Here is a 20,621-nt window from a genome sequence, read left to right as displayed (position 1 = left end):
ACAATTCTGTCATATCATTCTGTCAATCTTTTTTTTCTGTATTTCACTCATTCTCAGGAAATAGTTCCATGGTCCCCATGGCCTAGTACTGATATTGATTAACAAGAAGAATCATAGATATAAACTTTACATTGCATTTCTTCATAGATTCAACTCTGTTTAATATGTAATGAAAACAAAATATAAGACATTTAATTTATTTGAAATGGTGTTTTTCAGCCAATTTGCATGTTCTCATTTATCACATTTACATATTAACAGGTTAAAAAACAGACTGAAATAAGTTGAAAAAATGCACAATTAGGATTTAGAAACTAAATTTAGCATTTATTGAATTATATAGTCATCATTCACGTTCTATATAGTTTTTTGATTATTGATAATCGTTAATAATGGTTTCCAACATGTTTGGTTTTCTTTCGCTGTAATTATATGACACAAAACATGTTTTCAAAGGGAAGACATGTGCCCTTTTTTATTTATTCACACATTTTTTATTCATTCGTCTATAATGTTTGGTTTATTACAAGAAAACTGAGTAACCTAACTACAAAAATGTACTTCGATATCTATTCATATTAAGTATAAATTAGCATATAGATTCCAAACTTATTGTGACAGGGTTGAGTTAGGGTTAAGGTTAGTAATGATACAAAATAAACTTACAAAAAATGAGTACTGTGTAAAACTATAGCCACATATGTATAAGTCTGAAAAGGTTTAAGAGTTGGCCATTGAAGAACAAGTATGTGTTGATTATCTGAATATGTATTCCTCTATGCTGGTTGCTCACTGTGTAGTGGTTACAGATCTGGCATTTTGGGCCTGAAGTGGAAAAATATAATTTCTTGAAATTTGGCAGTGATTTATTCAATTTCTGAAGGCCAAATGGCACGAAGAACCATCTGTCTAATTAATTCAGCTGAACTGTATTGAAGTGTCTTTTTTTAAACTTGCTTTTGGAAAGATGCTCATAAACCAATCAACTAGACTACAAACCCGAGTGGTTACAGCAGTTGTGTTGTCTGTTTATTCCCTAGAGGGAGGTAAAGTGACTCCACCATGGGCTCGGCACCGCAATAAAAATTACCTGCAAAATAGGTCAAAGTACATGAAGTTAACCTTTATACACATAGGTTGTTTTCACCTTTATCAGCAAGAACCAAATTTAGAATAAAAATCACATTTCTCACCCTTGACAATATACAGGACCAGACTTTGCAAAAAGATGGATTATCAGAGCAGCTGATCTTAAAAGGAGAGAGAACATCACCCACAAGAGGGCTAATGATGCAGGAGGGAGGACTCAGGGTGATAGGGGGTCGTTACAGAGTTGAGTTATTTGTTAGTAGTATGAGATAATGGAGAGATAGTGGTCAGCAAAAGCAGCTGGACTGATGAATCCTCAGCACTGGATGTATCAACAATTGGAACAGTGTATCTAGCAGATCCAGATAAGCTGAATATTTGGCATCAATCAACCAGGGTCTTAAATTTCAATTTGGGGTTACACTTTATTTTACGTGTGTCATTGTTACAGTGTAATTACACAAATACAGAGTAAAATCAATTAACATCATGTACATACTATAGGGTTATGGGTAGCTGAATGTAATTATGCAAAACTGTTTTTACTATATAGAAGTAGGCATATGTATAACAAGGACAAAGCGTTATCTAATTTGGTGGTCCCAAAAAGCACTTAAAGAAAAAGTTAACCTAAAAATTCAACTGAATTGCCCTTCGGGCCATTCAAGATGTAGATGAGTTTGTTTCTTCATCTGAATAGATTTGGAGAAATGTATCATTACATCACTTGATCCCCAATGGATCCTCTGCAGTGAATGGGTGCCGTCAGAATGAGAGTCCAAACAGCTGATAAAAATATGACAGTATTTGTTTAGAATGTTTTTCACTTGTGAATGGTGTTTGATCTGTGCATATTTCTCTCTTGATTCAGGTAAGACAACTTTTGCACTGTGGAAAGCAATGTTATGGATTACAGACTCTTATTTTAGTCGGAAGCAAAAGTTTAAATTAAAATGACTTAATAATGGATTTATTGCAAACATGAAGCTTTTCACATCACAAGACATTAAAGGGATAGTTCACCCAAAAATGAAAATGTGATGTTTATCTGCTTACCCCCAGGGCATCCAAGATGTAGGTGACTTTGTTTCTTCAGTAGAACACAAATGATGATTTTTAACTCCAGCCGTTGCAGTCTGTCAGTCGTATAATGCATGGCAATGGTAACAAAATCTATGAGAGTAAAAAAAACATGCACAGACAAATCCAAATTAAACCCTGCGGCTCGTGACGACACACTGATGTCCTAAGACACGAAACGATCGGTTTGTGCGAGAAACCAAACAGTATTTATATAATTTTTTACGTCTAATATACCACTATGTCCAACTGCTTTGAGCGCACGCACGGCATCCGGTGCATGAGGTTTGTACGCGCTCTAGCGTAGTTTACAAAAGCGCCGGAAATGATCTCTCGCGCGTATACGTCACTCATTGTCTACACAGTGCACAGTCATTGTAGGTACGACGGCTAATCAAAATGGTACTTGCGCTTATCCGGATTGTTCATACCGACTTAAAACTAAAAGATGACTTTCTCTCGTGCGAACTCATTCGGGAGTGGTGACATTCCACGTATTCCCAACTTCTGAGCCTGCTCGCCTGAAGTTATGGTTGATTGCTCTTCGGCTGGATATCAACACACCCATTAACGTAAACTACGCCAGAGCGCGTACACACCTCACGCACTGGATGTCGTGCGTGCGCTAAAGGCAGTTGGACATAGTGGTGTATTAGAGGTAAAAAATTATATAAATACTGTTCGGTTTCTCACACAAACTGATCGTTTCGTGTCTTAGGACATCAATGTGTCGTCACGAACCACAGGGTTTAATTTGGATTTGTCTGTGCATGTTTTTTTTACTCTCATAGATTTTGTTACCATTGCCATGCATTATACGACTGATAGACTGCAACGGATGGAGTTAAAAATAACTTCACATCAATTTACCGTAGTGGACGTTCTGGACCCTCGGCGTCACCACAACAGATTTTTGACAACTCACTGCACTGCTGCTGCGCGGCCCGCCCTCCAACATTTTGTGGGGGCTCCGCAATAAAGTATCCAGCTGAATTAAAGTGTTCCATCATTTGTGTTCTACTGAAGAAACAAAGTCACCTACATCTTAGATGCCCTGGGGGTAAGCAGATAAACATCACATTTTCATTTTTGGATGAACTATCCCTTTAACTGATGGACTGAAGTTGAAGTGTGGATTACTTATGAATTCTTGTGATGTTTTTATCATCTGTTTGGACTTTCATTCCGACGGCACCCATTCACTGTAGAGGATCAATTGGTGAGCAAGTGATGCAATGCTGAATTTCTCCAAATCTGTTTCAATAAAAAAACAAACTCAACTACATGGCCCAAGGGTGAGTGCATTTTTTTGCTATTTTTTATTTTTAGGTAAACTACTTCTTTAAGTCACATTTAAAAATGTATCAATGTCACTGCATTAGATAATATCAAACCAAGTAGCATTTATTTGTATGTAAATAAATAAATAAATACAGATGTGCTGGGTTTCAAACAATAAAATAATAGATCTACTGTTTAAAATTTACACAGAAAAAAACTGGACACTTTCTGGTTATGAAACTAGTGGAATATGTTCATAGTTAATGTGATTACTTAAGCCTGTGGTTTATCTGCTATAGAACACACGTGTGAACTTGAGGAGAACTTACTTCATCCACTCAAACTGCCATGACACAATTGATTTAAAAGTAACCAAATAGCTAGAATTTCTTTGCAGATTCTGCTTGTTTTGATATTTGTCTATCTGTGCAATGAAATTCATACATTTTAAAGTGTGATTTAAGTGTCCAAGCTCATTTTAAGATTTAAGCAACTTCTACTATAAACCACCACTGTGATATCCTGCTTTTACCTTTCGTAGTGCATCACTCTCTATGGTAAAAGAGCTGCTGCCCTCTGCCTTCTGTATCGATGGCTTTTTCACTGACTCTGAATGACAGTGGCTAGGCGAACCCTGTGAGAAGACAATGCATTAGATGGTATTTTAATACACCATACAAACACATTGTCATATGTCTTCAAGAAAAAAAGTGTGCTTAATCATATTAAATGTGCACTTGTAGTGTATTTAAAATCATAAAAGTATGTTTTTAAAAAACTGTACATGCAGATAATATAATATTAATGGAATTAGAGGCTGCTTAAGTGTACTTAAAGAGAGTACACGTTTATGATTATGTGTCTTAACAGTTTTAAGAGGTTCACATTGCAATGTCAAATATTTGCAGTACACTTGAAATGTTTTACAAATATTTTTCATGCTTTAAAGAGGTACACTTATATTAATTTAATGACATACAAGTACTATTAAGAATTTTAGAACTTTTATAACATAATACATTTTAAATGTACTAAATTGCAACTTCATCATTACAAATGTTTTATTATAAACAGATTTTTTAAAAAAGTAAGCTATATACTTTTTCCACCACTGATCACATGCAAGGTTGAACTAACTTTCAGAAAGCACATTGAGCAATCTTCCTAAAGCTACAGGTTTAATGACTGGAATGTCATAACATAAAAACACTTACAGTAAAATCCTTTTCTGACATCCTTCACACTGCACCTGTAGCTTAACGCTCTCAGCGACGTTCACTGGATTGCAGTTGGAACAGCTAAAAAGAGAGGAGATAAAGTATACACCAGTTTCAAGGTGGGCTACTTAGTATAAATGACAAGAAATCTGAGCTCATAACTTGATCAAATTGCAGTCGGTTACATGCTTATGTAACAGATGGCTTCATATTTTCTCTAGGAATGACAGTGATGTATCTGGTTCCAGGTTAACAATGTGCAATAGGGTACATTTGTTACAGTATTAATTCATATTTGTTAATGATAGTTGATAAAAAATAAAACTGTTCATTGTTAGTTCATGTTAGCTCAGGTCAATTATATTATATTAACAGATATAGCTTTTGGTTTTAATGATGTATTAGTAAATGTTACAATAAACATGAACTAGTAAATGCTTTACAAGTATTTTTCACTTTTACTGTTTAGATGTTAACTAATGGAACCTTATTGTAATGTGTTTCAATAAAGCAAATATCAGAAATACATAACAAGGTTTATCCACCTTTAAAAAAGTAGTCTTACCGCAAAAGAAACATTTAGACAACTTAACAGCTCAAGTAAATCATTTCTGTATAAAAGAACCAGTACAGACTCAAACCAATATACTACACTCTAAAAAAATGCTGGGTTATATTTAACCCCGCATTTTTTAGAGTGTACCCTTTTAAACCTTCAGAATGTCTGGAAAAGTTTTTTTTTTTTTTTTAAAAAAAAAAAAAAAACTTTTCCAGACATTCTGAAGGTTTAAAAGGGTACACTCTAAAAAATGCGGGGTTAAATATAACCCAGCGCTGGGTTATATTTAACCCCGCATTTTTTAGAGTGTACCCTTTTAAACCTTCAGAATGTCTGGAAAAGTTTTTTTTTTTTTTTTAAAAAAAAAAAAAAAACTTTTCCAGACATTCTGAAGGTTTAAAAGGGTACACTCTAAAAAATGCGGGGTTAAATATAACCCAGCGCTGGGTTATATTTAACCCCGCATTTTTTAGAGTGTACCCTTTTAAACCTTCAGAATGTCTGGAAAAGTTTTTTTTTTTTTTTTAAAAAAAAAAAAAAAACTTTTCCAGACATTCTGAAGGTTTAAAAGGGTACACTCTAAAAAATGCGGGGTTAAATATAACCCAGCGCTGGGTTATATTTAACCCCGCATTTTTTAGAGTGTACCCTTTTAAACCTTCAGAATGTCTGGAAAAGTTTTTTTTTTTTTTTTTACACACACTAACAATTGTGATTTTTTTTTCTGTAGTAACCTGCAGTGAACATTTTCTGTAGTCAACAACTTCTCACATGAATGAATGAAGTGTACTGAATGCTTATAATGACGCATATATGTTTATAGACAGCCTCTGGATCACATACCGTGTCTCCTTCATTTGAATTGAATTGTGACAATTCACTGCTGAGTTTCCACCATCCATTTCCATGCTTGATTCTCTGCTCTGACCATAACATTTAATTTGCCTAAATGATAAGAGAGAAAAAAAAATCAGATTGAAGAAGGTACAAGCTATGTGATCAAAATACACACTACGTTCATTATAATGTATGTTTTAATATATGTCTAAAACCCTATTAATGTTATGCTTTTGAAATTAAATGTCCACCTACTTTTGGCTCTCTAGTGTACTTGTAAAGTAAAAGGCAGTACCTTGTATTATGTTTGAGATGACGAAAACCTGTGGACTTCCATGTAGCATCTTATGCATCTCAGAAAAGGTGTGATTGGCTCCAGACACCAGAAAATGCAGTTGCACTGGAGCCCCCCGAGCCAGAGACACATTGACATAGAGGGCATGGACCGGACACTGCGCATGCTCAGGTTCCACATCCACAATGAGGCCTTCCACTGGCTCCACCAAGCACAGCTTCAAGACAGTGGAGCGATCTACAGCCGTCACCCCATTGAGAGCCACAACAGTAATCTGGTGGCAGCCTGGTCCTTGCTGCTGCTGTACTTCTGGAGATACAGTAATGTTATGTGGAACAATCCCTCTGATAGCGGAAGTGGAGGCCAGCTCTGTATTTCATGTTACATTTGTTCCTGGAGGAGATAAATATTAATTTAGATTTTCTCCGTTTTTAAAACTTAAGTTATGTCATTTGAAATCGCTATAAGTATTTCTGATATCAGTTGGGTGGAAAAGTTAAGCATATGTTTTAATAAAATCCCATAGGCTTAAACCCAAAGTATACTACTTTGGGTTTAAGTTCTTCCCAGAACTACTGACGCTGATGACTTTAATTCAGTGATGAAAACAAGGAGAAGGTGCTCAATGCAGAGCAAAATGGGTGGGGCTTGATTTTCAGCCCCGCCTCTCTGGATGCAGTGGGTGGAGCTTGAAGGTCCAACCACACCCTAACCATAAACCTATCCCTAAACGAAACTAGGTCAAGCTCCACCCATTGGAATCACAGATGGATGGAGCTGGACTAGGTCAAGGTCCACCCTTTTGACCAATTTGGGTCTGCAGTGAGGACCACTTGGGAGATAAGCTTCCAAAGCTTGCACATGCACCTTGAGGGTTTTTTTCCCCCCACTAGGTTTGTTCACAAGGTGGCAACATTATCCAGCTCCATTGTTTTACAGTCAAAAAAGAAACCAGTGCGACTGAATGACTGGAGACCCCTGTGTTGATGACCGCTTGTGTGAGGGGATGAAGAGTTAAGAGCAACTCTGGTTTAAACGAGTACAATGACATTTTGAATCGGTCATAAGTTCTGGAGAGCAATTGCGCAGACATTGAACAAGGATGAAACTTCTAGTGCACGTGTCAAGCACTTGTGTTCGTGCATGCTTTCAAATGGAGTATACTTTAAGGTTAAAAGGTTGCGTGTTTGACTATTTAAATATACTTTGGGCTTTACAATAAAATGCCATATCTAGGGGCCACAACATCATAGACACCAGAATACCCTTGAAACTGCATAGAAACACCCTAGCAACTGCGTAGCAACGCACAGGCTACCTAGCATTTTAGTGTTGAGGTTTGCAAGGGCTTTTTCAGAAACTGTAAAAATGCTCATTACATTCCCTTTTGTCAAAATAATAGTAATAATAAATGTTTATTTTGACCTGCGTCTAATGTCACTTGGATTCTCAGAGGGTTATTATAAAGTGCTTTGCAGTTGGAATAGTCTGTGGATTGATTCATGCTGTGGCACTTTATGGTCCCAAACTCTTCGAGCGGTTCCTGGATAGTGATGCTTCTCATGCTTCTGTAGGCGGTCACATGCCATTGACTAGTACTGCACTCTACCGTGACAGTGTATACTCCAGCACGGCTGTACTTATGCACCACACTCTCCATCCTAAAAAGAGTTTCCACACTCAATCATTACATTTCCCTTGTGAAAAAAACATGTGCTTAATTGTATTGAATGTGCACTTGCAGTGTACCTCAATCTTATATTAAAAAACTGTACTTGCAGAGAATTTAACAAAAGGCAACTTAAGTGTACTTAAAGAAAGTACACTTTCATGATTGTTTCTTAACATACTTGGTTTTAATTAGACGTTTCTTCTCAAAAACTAAAATGACAGCAGTGAGAAAGCAGCAGTTAAAAAAGCATCTGATCATAGCGATGTGGATATGTTTTCAACAGCTCTTTTCGACAGATGAGGTCATTAAAATTACATTGTTATGATTACAAAGTATATTTGAGAATGGATCTGGCTATGTGAGACTATAGTTTGAATAATTTCAATTTTTGCATGCAAGTACAGAATGGCTCTTTCTATAAATACACGATTATCGTGGCAAAAAAAAAATCACGATAATGATGTATATATAATTATATACATACATATGCTTATTGCTATTAATATCATGTTCATATTAAGAAAGTAATCATAAAAGTTTAAGATTAGAGTAGATGTTGGGGCTTTGCATGCAAGTACAGAATGGCTCTTTCTATAAATACACGATTATCGTGGCAAAAAAAAAAATCACGATAATGATGTATATATAATTATATACATACATATGCTTATTGCTATTAATATCATGTTCATATTAAGAAAGTAATCATAAAAGTTTAAGATTAGAGTAGATGTTGGGGATTATTTATAAGACTTTTAAACACGGCAAACTTTTGTGTGTGTGTGTCCTAGGTAACGCTTATGGAACTTAAATGGTCTTTTGACCTACAAGTCTAAATATATGGAGAATTGTGCAACAGATAAGCTGACAGTTACACATGAATCCATGCAATCAGACACGTACTGGGGTAATAAACATGCTGTCTAAAGGCCACAGTGTTTAATACATAAGAGACAATAATGCACCATATTATTAACATCAGATATGTGTTTTTATGTAAGGAAAATGTAGTTTCATCATGTGTCATAATGGGTGGGAACAAAAGAGTTCTGACCATCTTTGCAATGATATTCCACTTCCAAATAGCTTCCCAGTACAGGGCATGGCTCTCCAAAAGATGAAATATCAGCAGCAGCCTGACACACCTGCAGTCTGTGGCAGTGCTCTTGACTGAAAACAAGAAACAGAATAGTTTTACATTAACTGTGCAAATCATCTGTAACATTAATCACGATATGCTGCTGAATACACAATAGTACATGCTGAAATAAATCATTCCTCTGTAAATATAGAACTCAAGCATACATTTGGTTATAATTTCCTTTTTATGGTTAAGAAGCATGTAATCTGATAGTTGTTGAGCGCTTTTGTAAATGGTGGAGGAGCTTTTTGAGCTGTTTTGCCCTGTATGAAAGAAAGAACGCTCTGTAAAGTCCATATGTTCCCCATTAATAATACACTGTATATGGGTTTGGGACTCATGAAACAAATTTTCCAAAATCTTAAGTGACAAGCCTGAAATCATAAAATGTTCTTTATTGTTTTTGGCACTTATACCACAAATAGGGTACAAAAAGGTGCATGTAACTCTTAAAAAACACACTTTTTTGACAATGGTTAGTTAGAGATTTTTAACACTTTGCTGTTGATTGTAAATCTTAGGAAGTCAAACACAATATTATATGCTGCTGAATTTCTGACTATATTTACATGATGTTTGGAATTGCAACCCTGTTACCAAAATTTGGTAATGTCCCTGATTTGGGGGATTTTAAGTAATAAAACTGTAAGTAAACAGAAAAATCAAACAGAAAAAAAATGTATGTAAGTATAAGTAGTAGAGATGCACCGATACCACTTTTTCCAGTACTTGCCCGATACCGATACTTTTATTTTTGGTACTTGCCGATACCGAGTACCGATATCAATATTTTATTGCATTTGTACATTTTTTAAATATTGGGTACAGAAACCAAAAGAGTATGTATAATGTTAGTTGGTTGACTTCATTTTTCAAATAGATACATTCATTGTATTCAATAGATTTATTCAGACACCTTCAACATTTCTCACATTATCACAGTTTATTCGCTATAGTTTAGAAAATGGTAATAAAATATAACAAGAACTCAGAGTTAAACTGTGTCAGAACAAATTCAGCTTGATAATGTTAGATAACTTTTATAGAAAGGTTATGTAGCCTAATGGATTACAGTCAACCAAAAATTAGACCGCTGTTACAGTATTTACACAACTATCAGTACTTAGTTGGGCAGCCCTTAGCCTTAATGACAGCCTGTAGTCTCCTGGGTATGCTGTCACCCAGCTTCATGCAAACCTCAACGTCTTTCTTTTTTTTTTCCAGACTCGGTCTGAATAATTTTTGGTCCCAAATTTACTGGTAGTCCACTGTACAAAGAATATTTGAGTATAATTTGTCACATTTTTCTTTATTTTGCTATACTCACTTACATAAATTAATTATAGTGTCCTGCACCCACTAGTAAAAAAATATCAGAAATTATATCTGGTCTCTGTTGTCTACAGTACTAATAAGTATGCAAGAATGCATTACAATTTCACAAGTAACAGGGCTTCTGTCATTTAGTTTGGGGCCAAAAGTTTGTTTGTAGTTATTTTTACATTTCTCAGAAGAAAATTATATTTATTTGTTTATTTTTTCTTAAAATAGCTTGGGTAGTAATAAGGTTGAATGCAGTCAGCAACAATATTTGAAAAAAAAAATTGAAAATAGCTTTTAGTACTATTAATTACATTTTAATTTAGTCAAAATATGACATTGTTTTAAAGGGGTCATATGATGCGATTTCAAATTTTTTTTCTCTCTTTGGAGTGTTACAAGCTCTTGGTGCATAAAGAAGATCTGTAAAGTTGCAAAGACTAAAGTCTCAAATCCAAAGAGATATTCTTATAAATAAAAAAGTTAAGAGTCAGCCACGCCTACCTAAAAGGCTCGTTCTAACACGCCCCCACATACCTACCTCACTATGTGTAAATATTAGCATAATGCCGCCCAAATATGCACGCAAAGAAAGAAGGCGTGGTTTCAGGAACAGCAGTAGTGTTGATGCAGCCATGTCAGTGAGACACTGTGTTTCAGTGCGAAAGCAAAAGCACTTTATTTGGCCTTCCGGAAGTAGATGCAATTAGGAATCATTGGTTAAGATTTATTTACAACAGAACAGCACAACCCAGATGTTCGAATTTGTGCAACGCATTTTATGTTCAAACTATGCAAAAAAAAAGAATCAAAAAGCAAAGTTGAGAAGGAAATATTCTCACATAAAGAAAGAGACCAACCAAACTAGCAAATAAAGTAGAACTCCTGGCTACAGTTGTGGGTGGGTTTCCACTGAAATCCAGAATATCTCCTGATGTAGCCACAGGATGCATTTAGCGAGGGCTCCTGAAACCAGTTGGAATAATTAACATCCGAGCCATCTAACCAGGACAAGGGACCTGAGAACAAAAAGTAACAAAATATGATAATGTAGCAGAGTGAGCTATAGACCCAATATGATTGGCTGGCGTTACCCAAACAGGTGAACCTATCAGGGTTTGTACTTTATCGTGATTGGCAGTTTTCAGGTTTGTCCCGTTTTTAAAAATGCCTTTTTGCCTGTTAAATAGAGGCTTATTACCTTTTTGTTTGTTTTTAGATATGGGCCTGCAAGTAGCTGTAATCCTGCGTAGTGAGCGACCATGTGTATTGTAGCGTTGTACTGTTTTCTTGGTAGGTATGGGTAGTTTAAAGTGTTTTAAACAAGTTTTTATGCGTTACTTTTGTTCAATGTCAAGCAGGATTGATTGCACGTCCAGGGGTTTCTAATGATCTTAATTGAAGCGTAACGAACCTCAAGTAACTGACTGCACTTCTGCTCTGCTCTACTCCAGTTTGTTCTGTCTGGAATTCATCTGGGTCTGTTATATTATGTTTGGTGTGTGGATTTAGGTGGGAGGGGTTGGTCATGGTACCTTGTACTGTGTCCACGTGGAGTGCTGTTTAAAATTACTGATTTTTCATGAGTGTGGGGTAGAAATCTGAGTGTCTTTGCTGGCCACCTCCCCCTTTATTTTCTCTTATTGTATTGTACTTGTTTTATAAGTTACTGGTCAAGACGTGTGACGTGTTTTTATCAATTGTATGTTAATAAAGTGACTTGTTTATACCACTTATGATACTCGCCCTGCCTTTGGCAACGAACCTGTGTCCCTTTGTTTAGGGCTGTTATGTCCCGGTGTATTCCAGGTGGCGTAGTCGACTATAGGATTTCTCTTACTATTGGTAATTTTCAAACTCCTGACCACTTACTGCCTCAATAACAATTACGCTTTGTTATACATTTGGTTTTCATACTTCAGTATCCGTAAACCGCGTGGAATGAATAAACAGTGCCTTCCTCACTATTCAAACTTCTCACAAACTGTTTTTACTAAAGAAATCAAATAAGATTAACCAAATTTGTGCTGAATAAGTCTGAGGATGTTAAATGGTGCTTGAATCTTACAACTATAGGGCATAGCTATGTGGTTGCTAAAGTGTTCTGTGTCTTTTTAACATGTTGCATAGGGTTTCAAGTTGGGGGGAAAAAAGAACTGACATTCTGTTCACTACACTTTAAAAAAATGCTGGGTTAAAGATAACCCAGCGCTTGATTTAAAAGGGACAAAACCAGCTATTGGGTTGTTTTGACCCAGTGGTTGGATTGTTTTGAACCCAACCGCTGGGTCAAAACAACCCAATAGCTGGGTTATATTTAACCCAGCATTTTTTTTTGAGCGTCTAGATGGCTCGGGTCCACCCTGCAATGTATTAGATATTTTCATCCGTTTTACTTTCTGCCAGGCAAAACAATCAAAAGACTGACTGCTTAGAAATTTAGTTGATGTTTAGAAGGGAAAAAAAATAAGCTTCACATTTCTTTTAAATCCACCAGAAATGGGATCCATTCACTTCTATTGTATGTGGTTTATTTTAACCCACTTTCCCCCCTTTTTTTTTTTAAGACGAGCATTGGTAGGTACAGGCGCTGCCTCTAGGAACTCTGTAACGGTACATATATGAATGAATCATAATGTAGTATTGACAATGGGATTCTGCATTCATCTATGAATCAGTTCATCTTTGAAACTGTCATAGTATGTGTCTGTTCTGTTGATTTACCTCATTGACAAGAGTTCAGGAGTAGATTAAGACTCTTTGGTGCTCATGGGCACTGACCACTAAATCTGGACGATAGCAAATTGACTAAAACATGCCAAGGTCCAAGCTAATCATTACCAATTGCCCACTGAAAGAACTCTTTGTAAGCTGCTTTCTCAAATGTTGATATTGCAATGCTAACTAGTTATTGACATCCTTGAAATACAACTGTTAACCACTTCAGACTCTATGGCCTGCTAAGAAAGTGTAGTCTTTTTTAGAGTCATTGACTACGGTTACATGGACATCAGTAATCTAGTTATTTACCTTATTCTAAATAAGCCAATATTATGATTATGGTGTTTACATGAGTTGCTTTTAGACTATTCCTTTCATGTTCCCGTTTTACATGTTATAGTACATAGTTCGATTAATGGCACACGTCATTACATCCCCCTCCGGAATTTCACATATTCGTGATGATGCCATGTACAGTTTTGGGTGTTTCATTTTGAATTTTATGAAAGCTTCAAGTGCAGTTAATTATTTGTACGTGCATCCAGACGATGGCGGTGTTATAAGTAGCTACTGATGATGCTAGAAATGTGCAAGAAATGACACCGTGCCTACAGCAGATCTCCATTGGCTGATCTGAGATTATGATCATTTGCAAATTTACCAAAACAAGTCAGTTCTTATTGTTCAAATCAATTCTCATAGGTCAACATCAGGTCAAAATCCATTGAAGGTTAAGTCATCAATTATGACAATATTTAGAAAAGACATTCATTATAAAGATATACAGTGTATAAATAAGGTCTCCAGAAAGAATTTGACCTTAAATTATCATAAAAAATTCTAATCATGACCCACAAGTGAAAATCTCAAATAACATTGCTGGCTTACAACTAACGTCTTATCAAAACTGTTTTTCTTCTGAGGTAAAAGTGCATTGATGTTTGTGTACTGGCAAGCCTTGTTTATCATGCAGGTATACATTGATTGTGCAATTAACCTTCATTCATGTCCTGTTGGGTTAATATGCTTTACTGTTAGACAGGCGACAACCAAGCCAATTACACTATAGGTCAAAAGTTTGTAAAATGTATGTAGCCTATGTATTTGTAAGAGTATACAAGTCGTCTTTTAAAAATAATTTTTAAAAGTTTGAGTTGTGCACATAATTTTTCACACTTTTGAGTTCATTCGTTTATTATCAGATCGTGGCTGTATATACATTATATGCATTAACATTGCGTTTAAAAGCAATTGCAAAAAGACCCCACTAACTCCATGAAATGTTCTTCCGTGAACTTGACCCAGTTATAACGTGTGACTTGAGAGGAACTCTCCACCAGTTATGTAATGATTCACAAACGCTACAGCGCTCACGCAGTGTATCAGATACTGTATGTAGAGGCTAGAGATTCTGCAATTTACATTCATTCATGTCCCATTGGGTTAATATGCTTTACTGTTAGACAGGCGACAACCAAGCCAATTACACTATAGGTCAAAAGTTTGTAAAATGTATGTAGCCTATGTATTTGTAAAAGTACAGTAAGAGTATACAAGTCGTCTTTTAAAAATAATTTTTAAAAGTTTGAGTTGTGCACCGGACATATTAGCCTGTATAAAGACAGATCTACCATGAGCTATGCCAGCAATGTCATGGTAAATATATGAATATTGAATATATATATAATATAATATAATGCTATGGTAAATAAATGAAGGTAAATATAAAACGAGTTATTTATACTTATTATAAAACGTGAGATTTTTTTTCTGTAAAATAATAGTAATAATAATAACAATAACGCAATTAGAAGATGCAACCAAACACTGCTGCATAGGCAAAGTTCGCTTGCAAAAAAGTTTAGGAAACTGATCCATTGGCATGGGCCACAAGAGCATTCTTTCAGGACTAAAGTTATTAGGTCAAATGTAGCCTACATAAACATTTTGAACGGTCAGTGGCCCTAGAGGGTTTGAGAGAGACCCTGTATGCCTATTTCACAATTTGGAAAAACAACAGAACTTATTGCATTGTGAACTGATCAGTCCATTATTTATCCTTCAAAATATTGTAATTTTGCACCTTCTTGCCTCACTTTTTATAGATTTGCTAAAAGCCTCAATGTCAGATTTACACATTAAATGGTCTGTTTTTTTCTTTTAGGCTCCATCCCACCATGGCTTCGGGGGACACTCTTGCGAAATGGTCCTGGTCTGTTCTCAGTTGGTAACACTTCTTACAAGCACTGGTTTGATGGAATGGCACTCATCCACAGTTTCACGTTTAAAGATGGTAAATTGGGTGAAAAAGAACCTTTTAAATGACATTTATGGAAAATGCAGTACTAATCTGAACACGGTTGCAAAATCTGCAAAGTGCTTGTGCTATTTTACTACATCTAGGAATGTATAGAGTTTTGGATGCACCATAAACAATAAAACTTTTTTTTTTCAGGGGATGTATTTTACAGAAGTAAATTCTTGAATAGTGAAACATACAAAAAGAACATAGCTGCCAATAGGATCATTGTGTCTGAATTTGGAACCATGGTTCATCCAGATCCCTGCAAGAATATATTCTCCAAGTAAACGGTTATTCCTTCTGAACCTTTTTAATTTTGCATTATGATTCCAATCAAAATGGCCGGGTTAATTCCTTTGTATTGTTTTGTAGGGCCTTCAGTTACTTCATGAATGCCATTCCGGATTTCACAGATAATAATCTCATTAACATCATAAGATATGGTGAAGATTATTACGCATCATCAGAAGTGAACTACATTAACCAAATTGACCCACTGACACTAGAAACATTAGGAAGAGTAAGTCCAGATCTGTTCATCCATTCATTTGTTTTGTCAGCTGCATCTCAAGATGTTTTTGTCATGCCACTGCGGATAAATTGTTCTGTATTATCATTGCAGACTAACTACAGAAACCACATTGCCATTAACTTGGCGACCGCACACCCTCACTATGATGAAGAAGGGACCACGTACAACATGGGCACTGCCATCATGAACTTCGGCAGACCGAAATATGTTATTTTCAAGGTGCCATCCAATGCCACAGGTAACAAGACAAATGTATACCATTGGTGACTATTGTGGCCCTTTGCTGTATGAATACAAAAAACATAGACATGATTAGAAATGGCATAAAAAATTGTGAACTTCAATCAACACAATCAAAAATGTCAAATCAGCCACGATGAAGTAGTCTAAATATGTCCAAATGCAAAACTTAATAAAAGTAAGTAATTATATCTAAACAATATTCTTATAGGCAACTTGAAGTATTCATAGCCCTGTATAATGAAATATTTGTTCTGATATTTGTATTATTTTATATAGAAATAAATGGTGAATAATTTAGAAATCCCCTCAAAATACAAATTATTAAAGAATATATATTACAGTAATAAAATTGTGTACATTCGTTTCATTAAAACAAAAAAATGTCTTCTTATCTGAAGTCAGTTTTGACCCCCGAATGAGGAATAACCGAACTATAGATGGGCCATATTTCAGAAGGAACAACTAACCAATGCATATGTTTCTTATTTCAGATAAAGAGAAGAAGAAGCCAGCCCTCAGGAAGGTGGAACTAATTTGCTCCATTCCTTTCCACTCCACCTTGTATCCGAGCTACTTCCACAGCTTCGGCATGACGGAGAACTACATTATCTTTGTAGAGCAGGCCTTCAAGCTGGATATCCTCAAACTGGCCACAGCGTACTTCAGAGATGTCAACTGGGGCAGTTGCCTTAAATTCGACAAAGATGACATTGTGAGCAAAATGTCTTCTCTTTTGTGTAAAACAGTACTCCATTCATTCATCAAAGTAGTCTAACAACTATTGGTTTTGATCACCACATAGACACTGATCCATCTGGTCAATAAGAAGACTGGGAAAACTGTGAGCACAAAGTACTACGCAGACGCATTTGTGGTCTTCCATCACATCAATGCTTATGAAGAAGATGGCCATGTTGTCTTTGACTTGATCACATACCAGGACAGCAATCTGTACGATATGTTCTACATACACAACATGAAGCAAGATGTTGACAAATTTATAGAGACCAACAACGAATTCTCTCGACCAACATGTCAACGGTTTGTCCTTCCTCTCAACATAGACAAGGTAAAACAGGAAATAGAAAGAGGAAAACTGCAAATGCATTATTCTGACAATAATTCAGATCATTATGGAATTTAATAGTTGGTCAGAATATTATAGGCAAGACATAGATGCACAATTCTTGACCAGTTTTTAGATCTGCTTTGTGCGGATAAATTGCAACAGGAGAACTCTTTCTGTAAATAATTATTAATTGTATCAAAACCACTGAATAGAGGCCAAATTCCATATCCAATTTACGCTTTACTTTACCATATCACTTTTCATAGAATAACAAACCTTTTCTCTCATGCTATCAGGAAGCTCCACCAGACACCAACCTGGTGAAGTTACAGGACACAACAGCCACAGCAGTGCTGAAGCAGGACGGCTCCATCTACTGCACCCCTGACACTATTTTTGAGGGTGATTCCTATATTCAGAACTTTATAATTTTTTGTTAATTTCTTTCTCATTTCTACCATTATTTCTTGTATAATTACAGGTTTAGAATTGCCAGGGATTAACTACAAATTCAACAGTAAGAAGTACAGGTACTTCTATGGCACCAGGGTGGATTGGTCACCATATCCAAGCAAGGTCAATATTTAGCATTTATTCAAACCAAATACCTTACTGTTGTTGGCACAATAAAATGCAATAATTTAGCAATATGACCTCTTGTTATATAGATTGCAAAAGTGGACATAGCTACCAGGACTCACCAAGTGTGGATCGAGGAGGAATGTTACCCATCTGAGCCAGTGTTTGTAGCATCTCCAGATGCTGTTGAAGAAGATGAGGGTGAGTATTTTATAGAAACATTTGATATTTTTACTAAATATCGATAATGTTTCTGCATAATAAAAGATTTGAAAACAAATAACTAGTCTTTAAATGGAGCAATCACATAATTTCTTGCATGGCACAAGCTGATTCACTGCAAAAAAAGAAGGCTTATCTTAGTATTTTTGTCTTGTTTCTAGTCAAAATATCAAAAAATTCTTAAATTAAGATGCATTTACTAGATAAGCAAAATTACATAATATATTTAGTCTTGTTTTGACATAAACAATTTAGTTTTTAAACTGGAAACGAGACTAAATATCTTATGTCGTTTTTAGATATTTTGACTAGAAACAAGACAAAAATACTAAGTAAGATAAGCCTTTTTTTTGCAGTGTTGGCTTCTGCTTATTCTAGAGATTGCTTGGTCATTTAAGTAGTCTGGTTCAGTTATTTGCTGTAAGCTGGTTCTGAAACACTCTAACAGTTGCTTTGAGACCCTCCACCTCCCCTAGTTCCACCTAGTTCCCCTATTTCCACTGCTACGGGATTTATGTATCTTACATGCTCATAGCAGTGTGTCTGTGTATCTATTGAAAGTAGCAAGTCCATACAGCAGCGTGTTGCAAATCTAGACCAAATACAACTTATCCATGCTAAAACTATTAAGAAAGTAATCGTGATTGAACTCTGTTTAAATCAAGTGCAAGTTGAGTCACCCATGCTTTTTGCTAGTTGTGTGGCACATGGAGATGCTGCCTATGTAGAGTGAACCAAATTGGTCAGTTGTGATGTTCCATAATGATTAGGCAGCTTACTATTAGAGCAAATCTTTTGTAATCATGCTGTCTTGAAAAAACGTAAGTGCTTCTTCTTAATTTTCAGGTGTTATCCTGTCTTCTGTGGTTTCATTCAATCCCCAAAAGCCTCCTTTCCTGGTGGTCCTGGATGCTAAGTCCTTTAAAGAGATTGCTCGCGCTACCATTGACACTGCTATTCATATGGACCTGCATGGGCTTTTCATCCATGATAAGTCTACCTAAAATGGACATTAAAAATAATCCAACAACTCATTTTCAGGGAGTAGGATTTAAAAAAAAATCTTATTTGTTTATTTTTTTTGTAAAGATATATATGTGAGAGAAATCAATATTTTTCTTCAAAATCCTATGCAAATATTATTGATCATTATTTCATTATTTCTAATTATTTGTTTACAGACATTCTGTAAAGAAAGGCTATTGTTACATAGCACCATGATTATATAAAATGATCTCTTCTTGATTGTTTGTGACAATTGAGTAGGTCTTAAAGGGTTAGTTCACCCAAAAATGAAAATTAGTCTATGTTTTACTCACCCTCGAAGCATCTTAGGTGTATATGACTTTCTTCTTTCAGACGAATCCAGTCTGAGTTATATAAAAAATTGTCCTGGCTATTCCAAGCTCTATCATTGCACTCAGTGGGTGTTGCAGTTGAACAGTCCACAAGTCGTCAAATAAAGCGCGCACATCCATAATAAAACTTGCCTCACATGGCTCCGGGTTGTGAATAAAGGCCTCCTGTAGCGAATCAATGAGTTTTTGTAAGAAAAATATCCATATTTCAAATGTAATAAACTTTTCTCTCATTTCTGCTGACTGTAATACACTGAAGCAGTTCCGGCGGATGACGTAAGATGTCGGCGTTGTGTGATTAGTGACGAATGCGGAGAGAGAACAAAACAAAACGCCGGTCACGAATTAGAAGTACAAACCAAAGATTTGCAAAGAAAAATGTCGAAGGATTTCGATATAAACCAAGAGGAGACTGGTTTTCCTTTGATAAAGTAAGGAAACTTTGCTTCCTTTGCTCCTGTTAAACAAACTCACGAGACTAGCATATCTCAGAGGCGCGTGCGCTGCGCATATGTCCTGCATCATCCGCCGGAACGGATCCACGTATGACAGATAATGGAAGTGAGAGAAAAGTGTTTCTTACGTTTGAAATATGGATATTTTTCTTACAAAAACACATGGATTCGCTACAGGAACCCTTTATTCACAACCCGAAGCCGTTTGAGGCATGTTTTATTATGAATGTGCGCACTTTATTTGATGACTTGTGGACTGTTCAACTGCAACACCCGCTGACTGCAATGATAGAGCTTGGAATAGCCAGGACAATTTTTAATATAACTCCGACTGGATTCGTCTGAAAGAAGAAAGTCATATACACCTAGGATGCTTTCGAGGGTGAGTAAAACATAGGCTAATTTTCATTTTTGGGTGAACTAACCCTTTAAGTAGAAAAAAATAGCTTAAAGCTGTAAACTTTGTAATTTATTGTTCCTAATCTAGCATCATATAGTATGAATAAACTTAGCTTTGTACACTATGAAAATTGTTGACTTTCTGACAAATGTATTTTTATGTTTCTTATTTGTAAGTCAATTTGGAAAAAAGCATCTGGTGAGTGAATTATTATAGTAATTTTATAGACAATAAAATAGAAAAACTGTA

The 20,621-nt window shown here is 35.7% G+C and overlaps 1 protein-coding gene across 1 annotated transcript; it reads left to right on the top strand.

Annotated features, from left to right (window-relative positions):
- The first annotated feature begins 3,453 nt into the window (after nt 1–3,453).
- On the top strand, nt 3,454–19,198 carry LOC107584731 (beta,beta-carotene 15,15'-dioxygenase-like). The gene is made up of 12 exons (XM_016271446.1): nt 3,454–3,464; nt 6,443–6,678; nt 15,377–15,505; nt 15,668–15,797; nt 15,887–16,034; nt 16,137–16,284; nt 16,781–17,001; nt 17,092–17,358; nt 17,655–17,760; nt 17,840–17,934; nt 18,027–18,138; nt 19,006–19,198. Exons 1-12 carry the CDS (start codon nt 3,454–3,456, stop codon nt 19,161–19,163), a joined length of 1,761 nt encoding a protein of 586 aa, XP_016126932.1. The 3' UTR covers nt 19,164–19,198.
- Nucleotides 19,199–20,621: the final 1,423 nt, after the last annotated feature.

The sequence above is a fragment of the Sinocyclocheilus grahami genome, unplaced genomic scaffold (assembly GCF_001515645.1).
Source record: "Sinocyclocheilus grahami isolate Dianchi unplaced genomic scaffold, SAMN03320097.WGS_v1.1 scaffold62.1, whole genome shotgun sequence".
NCBI lineage: Eukaryota > Metazoa > Chordata > Actinopteri > Cypriniformes > Cyprinidae > Sinocyclocheilus > Sinocyclocheilus grahami.
The sequence above is the reverse complement of the archived record's forward strand: the minus strand, read 5'-3'. Positions and strand labels throughout refer to the sequence as shown.